The following is a 17,073-nucleotide window of genomic DNA, read 5'->3' as shown; positions in this document are numbered from 1 at the left end:
GGTTTTTATAAACAGAGTTCAGCACAATATTCAAAAAAATATACATTCCAGCCCAATGAACTTTTCAGTAACTGAAGGATCACTATGTTTGTGGAGTTCCACAGACATAAAAATTTAAATTTCCATAAGACATAGGAGCAAAATAAGGCCATCTGGGATATCATGGCTGATTCATCATCTCTCTCAACCCAATTTTCCTACATTCCCCCATAACCTTTGACACCCTTACTAATCAAGAACCTATCAATCTCCACTTTAAATATACCCAATGACTTGGCCTCCACAACCATCTGTGGCAATGAATTCCACAGATTCACTGCCCTCTGGGTAAAGAAATTACTTCTCATCTCATCTCTGTTCACAATGGCCATCCCTGGAAGCATTCTGCAAGTTCCCTCTCCTGGGATACAGCACCAACCTGATTTTCCCAATCTACCAGCATATTGAAATCCCCCATGTCTATTGTAACATTGACCTTTTCTTTCTCTCATTGTAATTTATACCCCACATGCTGTCTACTGTTCAGAGGTCTGCATATAATTTCCATCAGTGTCTTTTCACCCTTTCAGTTTCTTAGCTCTACACATAAGGATTCTACTTCTTCTGATCCTATGTCATCTCTTTCTCAGGATTTGATTTTATTTTCTCCCCAACAGAGCCACCCCATCCCCTCTACTTACTTGTCTGTCCTTTTAATACAATGTGTATCTCTGGATGCTAAGCTCCCTACGATGATCTTTTTTCAGCTATGACTCAGTGATGCCCACAACTTCATACCTGCCAATCTCTTAACTGCGCTACGTGATCGTCAACCTTATTCAGTATACTGCATGCATATAAATATAACACCTTCAAAGCTGTACTCATCACCCTTTTCAATTTTGTTCCCATCTTACATTTCAACTCATCCCACTGACTGTAATTTTGCCCCATCAACTGTCTGGCTTTCCTCACAGCCTCAACACAAACTGCATCTACGTGTATATACCAACTGCCACATCCTCAGACCTATCACTCCAGTTCCCATCTCCCTGCCAATTCAGTTTAAACCCACCCCAACAGCTCTCATAAACCTGCCCGTAAGGATATTGGTCTCCCTTGGGTTCAGAGATAACCTATCCTTTTTGTACAGGTCATATCTTCCCCAGAAGAGATCACAATTATTCAGAAATCTGAAATCTTGCCCCCTGCACCAATTCCTCAACTACACATTCATCTTCCAAATCATCCTATTCTTACTCTCACTGGCGTGTAGCACAGGCAGCAACCCAGAGATGGCTACCCTGGAGGTCCTGATTTTCAGCTTTCTCTCTAACTCCCTATATTCTCTTCAGGACCATCTTCATTTCCTTAACTATGTCATTGGTACCAATATGTACCATGACTTCCAGCTGCTCACCCTCTCCCTTTAATTTCAATTATAATTATAATAAAAACAGTGTGAAGTTATATTTTTGAGGCAACAATTAATTCTTCAACTCTTTAGGCATTGGAACAGATGACCAAAAGCTTGGTTAAAAAGAACAAAAGCATTACTACTTCAAATGGAAACTCAAGCAATTTTAAGTACCAAGGAGTGTGTTAGGTCAAGAGGTTTATAAAGGACATTTCCAAATCAAGGACACAGGCACCTAAAAGCTAAGAGCACATTTCTCAGTTGTGGAAAGATTAAAACTGGTGAGTAAAAGGCCAAATTGGGAGGAGCAAGAGGCTAAAGTTGAAAAAGCATGGAAATCATGAAGGATCGCCATGCTGCAGAAGGTTAGAGGGGAGAGGTAAGCCCACAGAAGGATTTGAAAACAAAGAGGAATTTAAAACTGAGGTATTACCTACCACCTGAGTGGCAGGTTCAATAAGGTATTTTAGGATGTTAATTTTGGTTTATTGCACAAATACATTTTGAGTCACTGCTGAGGTACAGGTACATTAATGAAGTACTCACTGCCACTATTTCAAGAAATCTTGAGATCTTTATTTTATCTCTGAATTACAATGATCTATTTTTCATTTATTCTGTGGCATTGTCATGTCAATACTCAGAAAATGGCATAAACAGTTCTTTCTACTTAGAAGTTTACAATTAATTTAAAGAATGAAAGGCTATTCATTACCTTTATCCGTCACTGCACCCACTGCATTCTTCAGATTAGTTTCCATGGCTTTGATCACAATAAGACTTACAGCCCGCAGCATTACCATATCTGGACCAGGAATAGAATGTTCTGCACCAAGTATCTCACTGCCTCCAAAGAAACATGGCCTGGGGCTCACAGGAACCTGCCTCAGCCATCCAGATGTTACAGCTTGAAGCAAGATGCAAGATACTCCCATTAAGTCATTGTGTATGTGGCGATCTTGCTGAGACACTGCATGGCAGGGACTGTTGGCATCAGCACTTGCACAGCCAAGAATGCAACTTTTGAGTAGCAAAATTAACCTTTTCTTAATGAAATATTGAGCAGAGGAAGTGACAAAATCCAGCATAAGTGGGGCATGCAGGTATAATGTCCTTATGCAAGGCAGGTTTAGTTCCAACTGGTTTCTAATAGCAACAAAAACTTCAAGAGCCTGTATAACTGCAAACTGGTTGGTCGTGGCAATGCTATCAATATTGGATCCTGTACAACCTTCACTTGTTTGGCAGGCACCAGAATGCGGGGAAAAGGTGAAGAAATACAAGTTATGGAATACTGAGTCCACCGGCTTGAGGAGTTTCTGCAAAATACCTGAGAAAATGGAAACATTTCAGAGATTAGAGTGAAGACTATACATCTTCAAGTATAGTCATGATGTACACACAAGGGTTGGGAGTGAAGAGGAACATTGACATTATGATTGATATAAATACTCAGGTGGAATTTAAATCATCCATGGAGAAGGGAATGGAAAAAGACAAAAGGAGAATGGGGTAGTGATTAAAGGAATTTTGGGTCTTTAACTACATAAACTTCTGGGAGCTCCGGAACAAAATGTTATTTCTCAAGGCTGGCAGATTTCTGTTTGGTTGCTATTTCTTTATAAGTATCTACAATAAAGTAACAAAACTGCTTGAACGCAGTAAGGACTATTGTGCTCCAAGAATAGCTCTAAATTACAAAACAATGGAAATTGCTGCTGAAAATTAAATTTGAAAACGAGTAATTCATATCTACATCTGCTTTCAATCTTTCCACTGTCTCTCTTCTACCCTTTTTGATACTTTAACAGTAGGCTTTTACTGACCTACCTTCTCTTTCAGAATCACATGTCATTGCTTTTCATCTAAAAGAAAAAGAAGATAAAATACAGAAACAGGAGCTGGCCATTCAGCCTTTTAAGCCTGTTCTACTATTCAACGTGTGCATGAGTGATCATCCATAAGAGAAAATCTGCAGATGCTGGAAATCCAAGCAACACACACACACACAAAATGCTGGAGGAACTCAGCAGGCCAGGCAGAATCTATGGGAAAAAAAGTCGAGGAAAAAAAAAATTGAGGAATAGGTCTGAAAGGTGGAGGGAAGGGAAACAGAAGCACCAGGTGATAGGTGAAACTTGGAGGGTGAGGGATGAAGAGCGACCTCTGCAAAAAGCAGAAAGTTGGGGGGGGAGGGAAAGATGAGTTTGGTGGTGGAATCCAGTTGGTGGCAGAAGTTTCGTCTATTCGTCCTTCCTCACTGATCCTCCTCCTGGCACTTATCCTTGCATGTGGAACAAATGTTACACCTGCCCCTACACTTCCTTCCTCACTACCACTCAGAGCCCCAAATAGACCTCCCAAGAGAGATGATACTTCACCTGTGAGTCTGTTGGTGTTCGGTGTACTGTGTTCAGTGCTCCCGGTGTGGCTTCCTGGATATCCATGAAATCCGACATAGATTGGGAGACCACTTCACCGAGCATCTACACTCCACCCGCCAGAACAAGTGGGATCTCCAAGTGGCCACCTATTTTAATTCCATTTCCCATTCCCATTCCAATATGTCCAGCCATGGCCTCCTCCACTGTCGTGATGAGGCCACACTTAGGTTGGAGGAACAATGCCTTATATTCTGCCTGGGTAGCCTCCAACCTGATGGCATGAACATCAATTTCTCAAACTTGCAGCAATGACTACCCCCCACCCCTCACCATTTCCCATCCACTTCTCCCTCTCTCATGTTATCTTGTTGCCTGTCCCTTGCCTCCCTCTGGTGCTCCCCACTACTTTTTCTTTCTTCCATGGCCTTCAGTCTTTTTCACCAATCAACTTCCTAGCTCTTTGCTTCATCCCTGCCCCTCCAAGTTTCATCTATCGCCTGGTGTTCCTTTCTCTCCTTCCCCCCCCACCTTTCAAATTTTCTCCTCAGCTTTTTTTCTCCAGTCCTCCTGAACGGTTTCGGCCCGAAATATCAAACTGTTCTTTTCTCCATAAATGCTGCCTGGCCTGCTGAGTTCCTCCAGCATTTTATGTGTGTCCATCCATTTTATTAGTATTTTCCAGCTCTCTTCTTAGCTCTTAATCTTCTAGGTCTACAAATGACTTACTTTCCTTCTTAAATATAATCAGTGATTTGACTTCCACAACCTTTTGTGGTAGAAAATTCCTAGGTTCACTGCCCCCAAGTGTCAGTCCTGAATATTTCACCCCCTATCCCCAGACTCTGGTTTTACAAATGTTCAAGTTTGTCATCATTCAATTGTACACATGTATGCAGCTAAATGAAACAACATTCCTCGAGGACCAAAATACAAAACAAAGCTTATGTATCACATACATCACAATATTAACACAATAATATTAATAATTAAGAAAAGTATTTTGTAGATGTACAAGCTGACATAAAGTGCAAATACGATATATGATGTATCATTAAATATATAACAGTATTGGCATTACTGGTGCTGTCATAAAAAATGCGTACTGGGTGGCAGCAGGGTATTCTGAAGTCTCACACCCTGGGAGAAGAAACTGCTACTCAGCTTAACATTCACAGTTCTTATACTGTGTACCTCTGCCTGATGGTGGGAGGTCAAAGAGATTGTGGGACAGATGGGAGGGGTCCTTGACAATGCTGAATGCAGTGCTTCTGGTGTATGTGCTGAATGGAGGGGGGGGGGGGGAAGGAGAGACCCTGATGTGAAAACAGGAGCCTCACTTGCCTCAAACACTTCAGGAATCAGAAGAGTTGCTGCTGTGCTATCTTGACTCAAGAGATGGTTTTGAGGGATCAGGTGAGATCATCTGTGATGTGCACTCCCAGAAACTTGGTGCTCCTGACTTTCTCCATGGAGGAGTCATTGATGTGCATTAAGGTGTGATGCGTGATCAGACCATATCTTCCTGAAGTACACAATCATCACTTTAGTCTTGCCCATGTTGAGGCTCAAGTTGTGTTTGCATGTCAACTCATCTTTGTCACTGATAAGACCAAATACTGGAATGCCATCAGTGAACTTAATGATGTGGTTAGAGCTGTGTGTACAGCTGCAGGCTCAGCATGCAAGCCTGGAGGGTGCCAGTGTTCAGCATGATGGAGCTAGAGATGTTGCTGTCAACACAGACTGTCTGAGGTCTCTCCTTCAAGAAGTTTCAGTTACAAAGAGAGGTGCTGAGATCCAACAAGGACAGTTTAGCCAAACCCTTCTGAGGAATGATCATATTGAATGCCAAACTGAAGTCGATGAACAGCAGTTAGAAACAGAGAACACAGAAACATAGAAAACCTACAGCACAATACAGGCCCTTTGGCCCACAAAGTTGAGCCGAACATGCCCCTACCTTAGAAATTACTAGGCTTACCTATAGCCCTCTATTTTTCTAAGCTCCATGTACCTATCCAAAACTCTCTTAAAAGACCCTATCGTATTCGCCTCCACCACTGTTGCCGGCAGCCCATTCCACACACTCACCACTCTCTGAGTAAAAAACTTACCCCTGATATCTCCTCTGTAGCTATGCCCCAGCTCTTAAACCTGTGTCCTCTTGTGGCAACCATTTCAGCCCTGGGAAAAAGCTCTGACTATCCACACGATCAATGCCTCTCATCATCTTATACACCTCTATCAGGTGACCTCTCATCCTCCGTCACTCCAAGGAGAAAAGGCTGAATTGACTCAACCTATTCTCATAAGGCATGCTCCCCAATCTAGGCAACATCCTTATAAATCTCCTCTGCACCCTTTCTAAGCCTTCCACATCCTTCCTGTAGTGAGGCGAACAGAACTGAGCACAGTACTCCAAGTGGGGTCTGACCAGGGTCCTATATAGCTGCAACATTACCTCTCGGCTCCTAAATTCAATTCCACAATTGATGAAGGCCAATACACTGTATGCCTTTTTAACCAGAGTCAATCTGCGCAGCTGCTTTGAGCATCCTATGGACTTGGACCCCAAGATCCCTCTGATCCTCTGCACTGCCAAGAGTCTTACCACTAATACTATTTCCTGCCATCATATTTGACCTACCAAAATGAACCACTTCACAGTTACCTGGGTTGAATTCCATCTGCTATTTCTCAGCCCAGTTTTGCATCCTATCAATGTCCTGCTGTAAGCTTTGACAGCCCTCCACACTATCCACAACACCTCCAACCTTTGTATCATCAGCAAGCTTACTAACCCATCCCTCCACTTCCTCATCCCGGTCATTTATAAAAATCACAAAGAGTAAGGGTTCCAGAACAGATCCCTAAGGCACACCATTGGTGACCGACCTCCATGCAGAATATGACCTGTCTACAACCACTCTTTGCCTTCTGTGGGCAAGCCAGTTCTGGATATAAAAAGCAATGTCCCCTTGGATCCCATGCCTCCTTACTTTCTCAATAAGCCTTGCATGGGGTACCTTATCAAATGCCTTGCTGAAATCCATATACACTACATCTACTGCTCTTCCTTCATCAATACATTTAGTCAAATCCTCAAAAAATTCAATCAGGCTCATAAGGCACAACTTGCTCTTGACAAAGCCATGCTGACTACTCCTAATCATATTGTACCTCTCCAAATGTTCATAACTCCTGCCTCTCAGGATCTTCTCCATTAACTTACCAACTATTGAGGTAAGACTCACTGGTCTATAATTTCCTGGGCTATCTCTATTCCCTTTCTTGAATAAAGGAACAACATCCGCAACCCTCCATTCCTCCGGAAACTCTCCCGTCCCCATTGATGATGCAAAGATCATCACCAGAGGCTTAGCAATCTCCTCCCTCGCCTCCCTGGGGTACATCTCATCCAGTCCCGGTGACTTATCCAATTTGATGCTTTCCAAAATCTCCAGCACATCCTCTTTCTTAATATCTACATGCTCAAGCTTTTCAGTCTGCTGCAAGTCATCCCTACAATCACCAAGATCCTTTTCCATAGTGAATACTGAAGTATTTGTTAAGTACCTCTGCTATTTCCTCTGGTTCCATACACACTTTCCCACTGTCATACTTGATAGGTCCTATTCTTTCATGTCTTATCCTCTTGCTCTTCACATACATGTAGAATGCCTTGGGGTTTTCCTTAATCCTACCCGTCAAGGCCTTCTCATGGCCCCTTCTGGCTCTTCTAATTTCCTTCTTAAGCTCCTTCCTATTTGCCTTATAATCTTCTAGATCTCTAATACTACCTAGCTCTCTGAACCTAGAAACATAGAAAATAGGTGCAGGAGTAGGCCATTTGGCCCTTCGAGCCTGCACCGCCATTCAGTATGATCATGGCTGATCATCCAACTCAGAACCCTGTACCTGTTTTCTCTCCATACCCCCTGATCTCTTTAGCCACAAGGGCCATATCTAACTTCCTCTTAAATATAGCCAATGAACCGGCCTCAACTGTTTACTGTGGCAGAGAATTCCACAGATTGACCACTCTCTGTGTGAAGAAGTTTTTCCTCATCTCGGTCCTAAAAGGCTTCCCTTTTATCCTTAAACTGTGACCCCTCGTTCTGGACTTCCCCAACATCGGAAACAATCTTCCTGCATCTAGCCTGTCCAATCCCCTTAGAATTTTATATGTTTCAATAAGATTCCCCCCTCAATCTTCTAAATTCCAGTGAGTATAAGCCTAGTCGATCCAGTCTTTCTTCATATGAAAGTCCTGCCATCCCAGGAATCAATCTGGTGAACCTTCTGTGTACTCCCTCTATGGCAAGAATGTCTTTCCTCAGATTAGGGGACCAAAACTGCACACAATACGCTAGGTGCGGTCTCACCAAGGCCTTGTACAACTGTAGTAGAACCTCCCTGCTCCTGTACTCAAATCCTTTTGCTATGAATGCCAACATACCATTTGCCTTTTTCACCGCCTGCTGTACCTGCATGCCCACCTTCAATGACTGATGTACAATGACACCCAGGTCTCGTTGCATCTCCCCTTTTCCTAATCGGCCACCGTTCAGATAGTAATCTGTTTTCCTGTTCTTGCAACCAAAGTGGATAATCTCACATTTATCCACATTAAATTGCATCTGCCATGAATTTGCCCACTCACCTAAACTATCCAAGTCACCCTGCATCCTCTTAGCATCCTCCTCACAGCTAATACCGCTGCCCAGCTTCCTGTCATCCACAAACTTGGAGATGTTGCATTTAATTCCCTCGTCTAAATCATTAATATATATTGTATACAACTGGGGTCCTAGCACTGAGCCTTGCGGTACCCCACTAGTCACTGCCTGCCATTCGGAAACGTTCCCGTTTACTCCCACTCTTTGCTTCCTGTCTGCCAACCAATTCTCTATCCACATCAATACCATACCCCCAATACCGTGTACTTTAAGTTTGCACACTAATCTTGTGTGGGAACTTGTCAAAAGCCTTTTGAAAATCTAAATATACCACATCCATTGGCTCTCCTCTATCCACTCTACTAGTTACATCTTCAAAAAATTCTATAAGATTGTCAGACATGATTTTTCTTTCACAAATCCATGCTGACTTTGTCCGATGATTTCACCTCTTTCCAAATGTGCTGTTATTACATCTTTGATAACCGACTCTAGCATTTTCCACACCACCAATGTCAGACTCACCGGTCTATAATACCCCCGGTTTTTCCTCTCCCTCTTTTTTTAAAAAGTGGGGTTACATTAGCCACCCTCCAATCCTCAGGAACTAATCCAGAATCTAAGGAGTTTTGTAACCTTTTGTAAGCTTTTCTTCTTGACTAGATTTATTATAGTCTTTGTACACCATGGTTCTTGTACCCTACCATAACTTTCCTGTCTGACTGGAACATACCTATGCAGAACTCCACACAAATATCCCCTAAACATTTGCCACATTTCTTCTGTACTTTCCCCTGAGAACATCTGTTTCCAGTTTAAGCTTCCAATTTCCTGCCTGATCACATCATAATTCCCCTTACTCCAATTAAACGCTTTTCTAACTTGTCTGTTCCTATCTCTCTCCAATGCTATTGTAAAGGAGATAGAATTATGATCACTATCTCCAAAATGCTCTCCCACTGAGAGATCTGACACCTGACCAGGTTCATTTCCCAGTACCAAATCAAGTACAACCTCTCTTCTTGTAGGCTTATCTACATGTTGTTTCAAGAAACCTTCCTGAACACACCTAACAAACCCCACCCCATCTAAACCCCTTGCTCTAGGGAGATACCAATTGATATTTGGGAAATTAAAACCTCCCATCATGTCAACTCTGTTATTATTACACCTTTCCAGGATCTGTTTCCCTATCTGCTCCTCGATCTCCCTGTTACTATTGAGCAGCCTGTAAAAAATACCCAGTAAAGTTATTGACCCCTTCCTGTTCCTAACCTCCACCCACAGAGACTCTGCAGACAATCCCTCCATGACATCCATCTTTTCTGCAGCCCTGACACTACCTCTGATCAACAATGCCACGCCCCCACCTCTTTTGCCTCCCTCCCTGTCCTTTCTGAAACAGAGGAAACACCACTCTCCAGATAGGGCAGAACTGAATAGAGGGCAGAGACGATTTCTTTATCAGTGGACCCACCTGTGCGAAATGCAAACCGATAGGAGTCCAATGAAATAATACTAACTTATTTATAGAGCATGTTTCATACAGATGATGTAGTTCAAAGTGCTTTACAATGGGATAAAGTGCAAATTTGAAAATAAAAGACATAAAGATGATGGTTAAAAGTAAGGTTAAAAAAATAGGCTTTGAGCTGCTATCAACTGAGTCTGCACCCCTTATAGCTCCTATAGCTTTAGGTATCATGTTCCACAGTTTAGGAGCGTAGTTCAAAATGCTGACCTCCCAATTATCCGTTGAGGGAGATTGTTTAAGTTTAAGAAACTGGCAGAAGACCAGAGAGCTCAAGCTGTATTATAAAATGAAAGTTATTCTGTGATGTACTCTGGCCCAAGGCCATTGAGGGCTTTATAAGCAAGTTACAGAACTTTAAAATCAAATCTAAAAGAAACAGGAAGCCAATGGAGAGTAGCTAGAACAGAAGTGAAATACTCTCTCATCCTGGTTTTAGTTAAATGCCAAGCTAAATCCAGCATTCTGAATTAGTTGAAGTTTGTCAATAGATTGCTTTGGAAATCGAGTAATAAGTGCATTGCAGTAATCTAGTCTATTTGATATAAAAGGTGTGAAATAATTTTTATCATCATTACCTGACAGAAATTGAAGTACCATTTATAGTATTATTTCTTAAGTGTAGAAATGCTGCCCTGGTCATTTTTTTATGTGGGATTTAAAATTCAATGTGTTATAAGGATAGCACATTGATAAAGATAATAGTGGGAAGACAGACAGCATTTAATGCAGTTTGTGACCAGCTGCTCAAAGCACTTCATTATTATTGAGGTCAGTGCCACTGGATGATAATTGTTAAGGCAGGTTACTGTAACGTTAAGTGTATCTGCCCAATCACTTATTGTAAATTTTCTAAATTGCCTTGAAGCCTCTTGCATATTTCTCATAACCACACCCAATATCAGGCCATCAGCAAAACTTTTCGTAAATTGGCTTATTATTGTCACATGTACTGTTTTACAGAAAGAAACATTGTTTTACATGCTATCTGTACAGATCATTTCATCACATCATAACCCAGAGTTAGTACAAGGTAAAGCAATAACAGAATACAGAATAAAAATGCAACAATTACACAGAAAGTGTAGTGCAGGTAGACAATAAAGTGGAAAGTCACAAGGAGGAATACTGACATCAAGAGTCAATCTTATCATACCAGGGCACCATCATTCAAGTCATAGATAAATCTTGTGAAAAGCAGATTCTTGCAACACCCACAGTTGTTGCCTGTCACCTCACAAAAACAAATCCTTCTCTTTGACCTGTAGTAAAACAACTTTCAATACGTTATCCCCCAATTCTATTAATTTTTGCATACTAACAAATCTGATAATTCACCTTAGGCTTGAATATGGCTGTACCTGGTAAATAGCTCCCTAGGGAACATAAACACACCTTATCTCCTGTACTTAATTCAATGATTTATGAAGGATATGATTACATGGGAATTATGGGAATTACATGGAAATTAATTACATTGACAGTAATTATTCTTTATTTTGGGATGCAGGGAGTAATTTGCAAAATCAACAAGGGTATAATTTATTACATTGACATATTTATGTAAAAAAATTACTTTGACTCTGGTGGTACTGTATACTGTATCTAGAATAACTGGTTTATTGTGATCCAGTGATTAAGTACAGGCCCACACATTATTCCTAAATGTTGAGCCAATCTGACCTGAAAGAAAGTTTGGTGAGGCTCTTAATTTTATGATTATTATGCCAATTGCAGTATTCCCTGCCGATATTACAGGCATTAAAGATACACCACCAAAAATCTTTTCTGTTGACAGAGCCTGGCTGGTTAGTTTGTAATACAATTTAATGTGAACGCCGTGACCCTGCAAGCATTGCTGTAAAAAAAATGATAGGTTTTGGAATTCAATTATTCAATTCTTATTTTCAGTTCAGTTAAATTTATTTACAATTCAGCTTCAGTAAGATGCATCGTCCTATGATACATACAGGCACAATTAAATTAACCACGTTGACGGGGAGGACATGATTTGATACATCCCTGCCTGAGTCCACAAGCTACATTGTGAATTTATTCATTGATCTGAAATCTGCTTGCCCTCATTACAGAGGAATATGCATGCAAGACCCCTGCCACTTAGCAGACATGATGATAACGGCTGGTTACTTCACTCAATGGATTTTGTCATCCATTCTGGTGCTGTATTCAAAGATACACAAGAGGTTTAGAAAGACTGTTTTGCAATTCACCAGGAAATGGTTTTCTCATTGAAAAGTTATTCCGTCACTCACTGTGCCTCATTGATTTTCTTTTACTAGGACTGTGTGCTGATTGATTCATAAAATTTTGCTAAACAATTACATTTCTTTAGTGACATCACTCACAATGAACTTCAACAAAAACTTTATTTTTCATTTATTTAATCATGCATATGTGAAATTTTGTACCCCTATTTTCTCTTGTGACTTTACCTTTTATCCACTCCAACACCACTGATAGAAACATAGAAAACCTACAGCACAATACAGGCCCTTCGGCCAACAATGCTGTGCCAAACATGTACTTACTTTAGAAATTACCTAGGGTTACCCACAGCCCTCTATTTTTCTAAGCTCTATGTACCAATCCAGCAGTCTCTTAAAAGACCCTATGGTATCCGCCTCCACCACCATCGCCGGCAGCCCAGTCCACTCACTCACCACTCTCTGCATAAAAAACTTACCCCTAACATCTCCTCTGTACCTACTTCCAAGCACCTTAAAACTGTGCCTTCTTGCATTAGCCATTTCAGCCCTGATAAGGGCTTCATAAATAAAAGCAGGAGCTACAGGTCCGACAATAGTCTTTAGACAGTCTTCGAATAGTGCTTTCTCAAAATGCGCAATCTCCATTTATTGTAGAGTGGAGCTTTATAAGGGAAATAAGCTCATCTTTCCACATAGAGCTTCAGGGGTGGTGCTTGGTTTTTACTGTTCTGAAAAATTAGATATAGTTGATTCGTTATGAAACTCTATCCACCAGACACTCAAGCTCAACTGCAGTGAGGATGCAGGTCTCCTTGGTGGCACTATATCCACCATCTCAACATTCATTCCTTCCACCCACCTCCCCTCGCTCAGGGATGATCTAAAAATGCACTGTAGTTACTCAGCCTCACAACTTCAACAGCAGCTCTCAAATTTGTGAGCTCTACGACAAAGAAAAAATAGTGCACTAAAATGAATGAATGAGAATATCAATTCCCTAGTCCAGCAGATTTCACTATGACAAATACCATCCTAATTTAGAAACACATTGCTTTTTCTTCATCATGCTGGGGGCTGGAACTCCCTCAGTAACAGCAGGTGGGAGCACTCTCACCAGAAAGACTTCAGTGGTTCTATGTGACTCAACATCAGCATTCCAAGGACATCTATGGATGCCAATTACACCCAAAAATTATCAATACAGTGAAAATTTAAATATAAAATATGCACTATCTACTAGATGTTAATTCTGGATGTTGCCACGAGGATTTACTAACCTGTCTTGTCCTGAGATTTTCCTTTTAAAATTTCTTTGATTACCACCGTAATTGTTTGAAGCCAATGAGCTGATTGTCGACTTCCCTGTTTTTTTGACAGAATGTCCAGGCAGTTGTTCATCCAGCTATCAATGGACAACTTCTAAAAAAAAAATTTTTAAATTAATTCTATCATTAATAGTAACAAACAAAATATTACCTATTTAGGGAAAGAGTACTTAATAACTAGGATGCATTTTATTGAAGATGTTTGTATTTGTCAACAAATGTCCCTTCCTTGTTGTCACTTTCAGATCATGTAGCTGGAATCAGACAAGTATCAAATGGACTGAAAGGAATAAATAAACAGAACAATGGACGTCTGGCCTAAAGTCTTTTCCAGCGGGAACTTTTTTTAAAATGAAGAACCAATGATGCAACAGAGGTTCATCAGAATGGAACACTGCACAGCTACAAGGCCAGACCCATACTTCTCCATCTTAGGTGAAGCTGCAACAATAAAACATGTCATTCTTTTCTGAAGTGATAGTGTTACGGCATATTCTCGAGTTAGGGTATGTAGCAAATATTACCTTCAACAACCATTTTTCAAACCTGAATATAGATTGTGGATTGAATTCAAAATGTAGCTCAGAACAGTAAATAACACACCAGAAAACACACACTTAACTGATATATCTGCAAATGTATGAATGCAATCAACACTCCATTGCAAGAATAGGACGCAGACAGCACAATAATTACCACTCATTTTGGGTGCGTTGATCGAAAGATACAAGCATCTGAAAACTATGTGTAACTCAAAAGAAGAAATATGGGGGCATTGTAACTATAGAATTTGTCCTGTTATCTTTGTTCTTTAACATATAAAAATGTGCTCAAATAATGATTTGAGGAGTTCCTGCTTCTGTCTCTGTCACTCTCATGACTCCAAAGGCTGTCATCTTGTATGTGTCCCAAATAAAGACTTTTATAACTTTGATATCTACAAGCTGTGTCTCCCTGGTGACTCTATTTACATTAAACCAACAGCGATCCACCAAGCTTAATGGTTAGCCTTGTAATTAGCTTTCACAATTTGTTAGACAAGTCCATTCAGGAAATACAACTGTGCAACAAGGTGATCCATTTAACTAGCCTGTTGAAACCATTAACAATATTGTAAACTTTTATGGTTACAATATGATAAGTATATTTTCTATAGTGTGATAAATAGCGTATGAGTTTTTAGGCTATACCATACAACAGACAATGATTTAATCTAGGTGCATTCAATCTGGGTCATTCCTTACACCAGTGGTCACCAACCTTTTTAAGCCCAAGATCCTCTACCTCAGCCTTAGTGAAAGGCAAGATCGACTTACTAAATCGATCAGTTACATACATGCGCACCGGGCAGAAAAGACCGGAAGTAAAACCCCGTAACCCAGAAGTAGAAATAATTTATGTCCACTGGGGTCACCACCCTTTTTTTTGCACCGTGGACCGGTTTAATATTAACAATATTCTTGTGGACCAGCCAACAGGGGGCGGGGGGGGGGTGTTAAACACGACCAGAATACAGCGATACTTGAAGGAGGTTCCTTATGTCCAGTCTATTCCACAATTTAGTTTACGTGGCTCTCAGGACTTAACTTCTGTCCCACTTGATCATGTTTTTTCTGCTGAAAAATCTCAGCAGGTTCGTCTTTCAGTGCAGGGTGCTTGGACTCCGGGCACCGAAGCAGTTTTGGGGGCTTCATTGGCTCATTAGACAGCCTTCCGCCTGAACTTCAGCCTCTGCTTGCCCACCCGCTGCCAGACGCCTTGGCCAGGTGCAGCTGGTCATGGGTGGGGTGAGAGGACAAGGTGTGGGCCGGAGGTCGCAGTCTGGAGAGAGCAACCGACTGAGAGAGGTCTGCGACAGACGAGTGTCCACCCCCCTTGTAGGATCTATCGGCCAACAGAAGTTTGTTTCAGCAGATCACAGCGAGGTAGCTGCTCTGTTACTTAAGAAAGCGAGCCGGAATTAGGTCGTCTGCAAATATTTTAGCACTGGGTTCCCCACAAACATTCCGTGTGCTAAACAGGTTTAGAGGTGGAGCCCATCTGTCCGCGCTGCGGGCCAGTACTAAGGGCACTTCCCGCCAACTAGTGACCCCTGGTGCGAGGGTATCACTGTGTTTAGGCAACTGGTGACTTCGCATGCGTTCAAGTTCAACAAATCATATCGTTTTCTCTCGGCCTAGTGATTGGGAACCACTAAAATACACTATAGTGTGTGGCGGGGGAGCTACACGAATGCGCACTGGGCAGAAAGAACAGAACTAAAACCCCGCAACCCAGAAACAATCTCTGAACAGTGTTTGAGTGTTTTTTTTCTTTTTTTTTCGGGATCTACTGGGATCGTCTCAAAGATCCACCAGTCGATCGCGATCAACGGTTTGGCAACCACTACCTTACACACTGACCTTGTAGCCCAGAAAGATAAAACACAAATTAGACCCTCTAGGCATTGCTTCATCAAAAGTTTTGGCAACAGTTGCTTGATTCTAGCACCTTAATGAAGGTAAGCTCATAAAAGTAGAAATATGAAATTTGAGTAGCACAATAAAACTTATGATAATTTGAAACAGAATTGTTTTCAGAAAAGAAGAGCAGGCACTGCTATTGAATAAGTGTATTTGTATGCATGTACAGTACCTGTTGAGAAATGAACAATTCTTATATAATTGTGGTGATCAGTTTCTAAACCACGTGTGCCTGGTATCTGCCTGATGTGTGTGATATTGCAGCTGCTATTTTAATAACAGTCCATTTTTGCATAGATATGCCCTACTGCTTTCAAAGCCAATCACTGCCTTTAAGGTTGAAAGCTGGTTCTTGCTACTATCAATATTTTCTATATTAACTATGTACTCTTTGACCATGGCTCCCTGATCGCTAACACAGTCCCCACATTTAAGCCACTTGGAGAAACCTCAAAGCAAGAAGTCTAGAACTGAGCCCTGGATCATTACATGATCGTTAGCCCTTTGGACATTAAAATACCCGGCAGCCATTGCTGTTCTGCCAATGTTTAGTCCAACTTGGCATTTTTCCTTGGAATTCACAGTTTTCATTTTTTTAATCTATCTAATAGAACTTGACCAAAATCCTCAGTAAAATCCACATATACCACATCAAATGTTCTAACTTTATCAACACAATATATCTTCTCTCATAACATACATATTTTGATATAAAGCCAAAATACACAATCAATATGTTGGAGAGTTTGTTCAGGGTGTGAGATGGCGTGACTGGCAGGGGAGGTGGGTAGATAATGGTAAAGGTTTGAGTATAATTATGGAATAATAATGTTGGTAATTCAAAAGACAAATGAACCAGATTTGATCAGGAAGCTTAAGGTAAAGGAATCCTCAGGAGACAGTGATCATAATATGATAGAATTCACCCTGTGGTTTAAGGAGATTTAGCTAAAATCAGATGTATCAGCATTACAGTGGAGTAAAGGGAAATACAGAGGCATGAGAGAGGACCTGGCCAAAGTTGATTGGAAGAGGATACTAGCGGGAATGATGGCAGAAAAACAATAG

The 17,073-nt window shown here is 41.1% G+C and overlaps 1 protein-coding gene across 5 annotated transcripts in view; it reads right to left on the bottom strand.

Annotated features, from left to right (window-relative positions):
• lins1 (lines homolog 1) overlaps positions 1-17,073 on the bottom strand; it is a 51,433-nt gene that overhangs the window by 15,173 nt on the left and 19,187 nt on the right. For 4 of the 5 annotated variants that reach the window (XM_059952615.1, XM_059952619.1, XM_059952617.1 and 1 more), the window contains exons 4-5: positions 13,496-13,637; positions 2,112-2,726 (exon numbers count right to left, since the gene is read on the bottom strand). In XM_059952615.1, coding sequence (XP_059808598.1) covers positions 2,112-2,726; positions 13,496-13,637 — 757 coding nt within the window. The remainder of the gene's footprint in view (positions 1-2,111; positions 2,727-13,495; positions 13,638-17,073) is intronic. The other variant, XM_059952618.1, reaches the window with a different exon arrangement.

The sequence above is a fragment of the Hypanus sabinus genome, chromosome 28, assembly GCF_030144855.1.
Source record: "Hypanus sabinus isolate sHypSab1 chromosome 28, sHypSab1.hap1, whole genome shotgun sequence".
Lineage (NCBI taxonomy): Eukaryota > Metazoa > Chordata > Chondrichthyes > Myliobatiformes > Dasyatidae > Hypanus > Hypanus sabinus.
The sequence above is the reverse complement of the archived record's forward strand: the minus strand, read 5'-3'. Positions and strand labels throughout refer to the sequence as shown.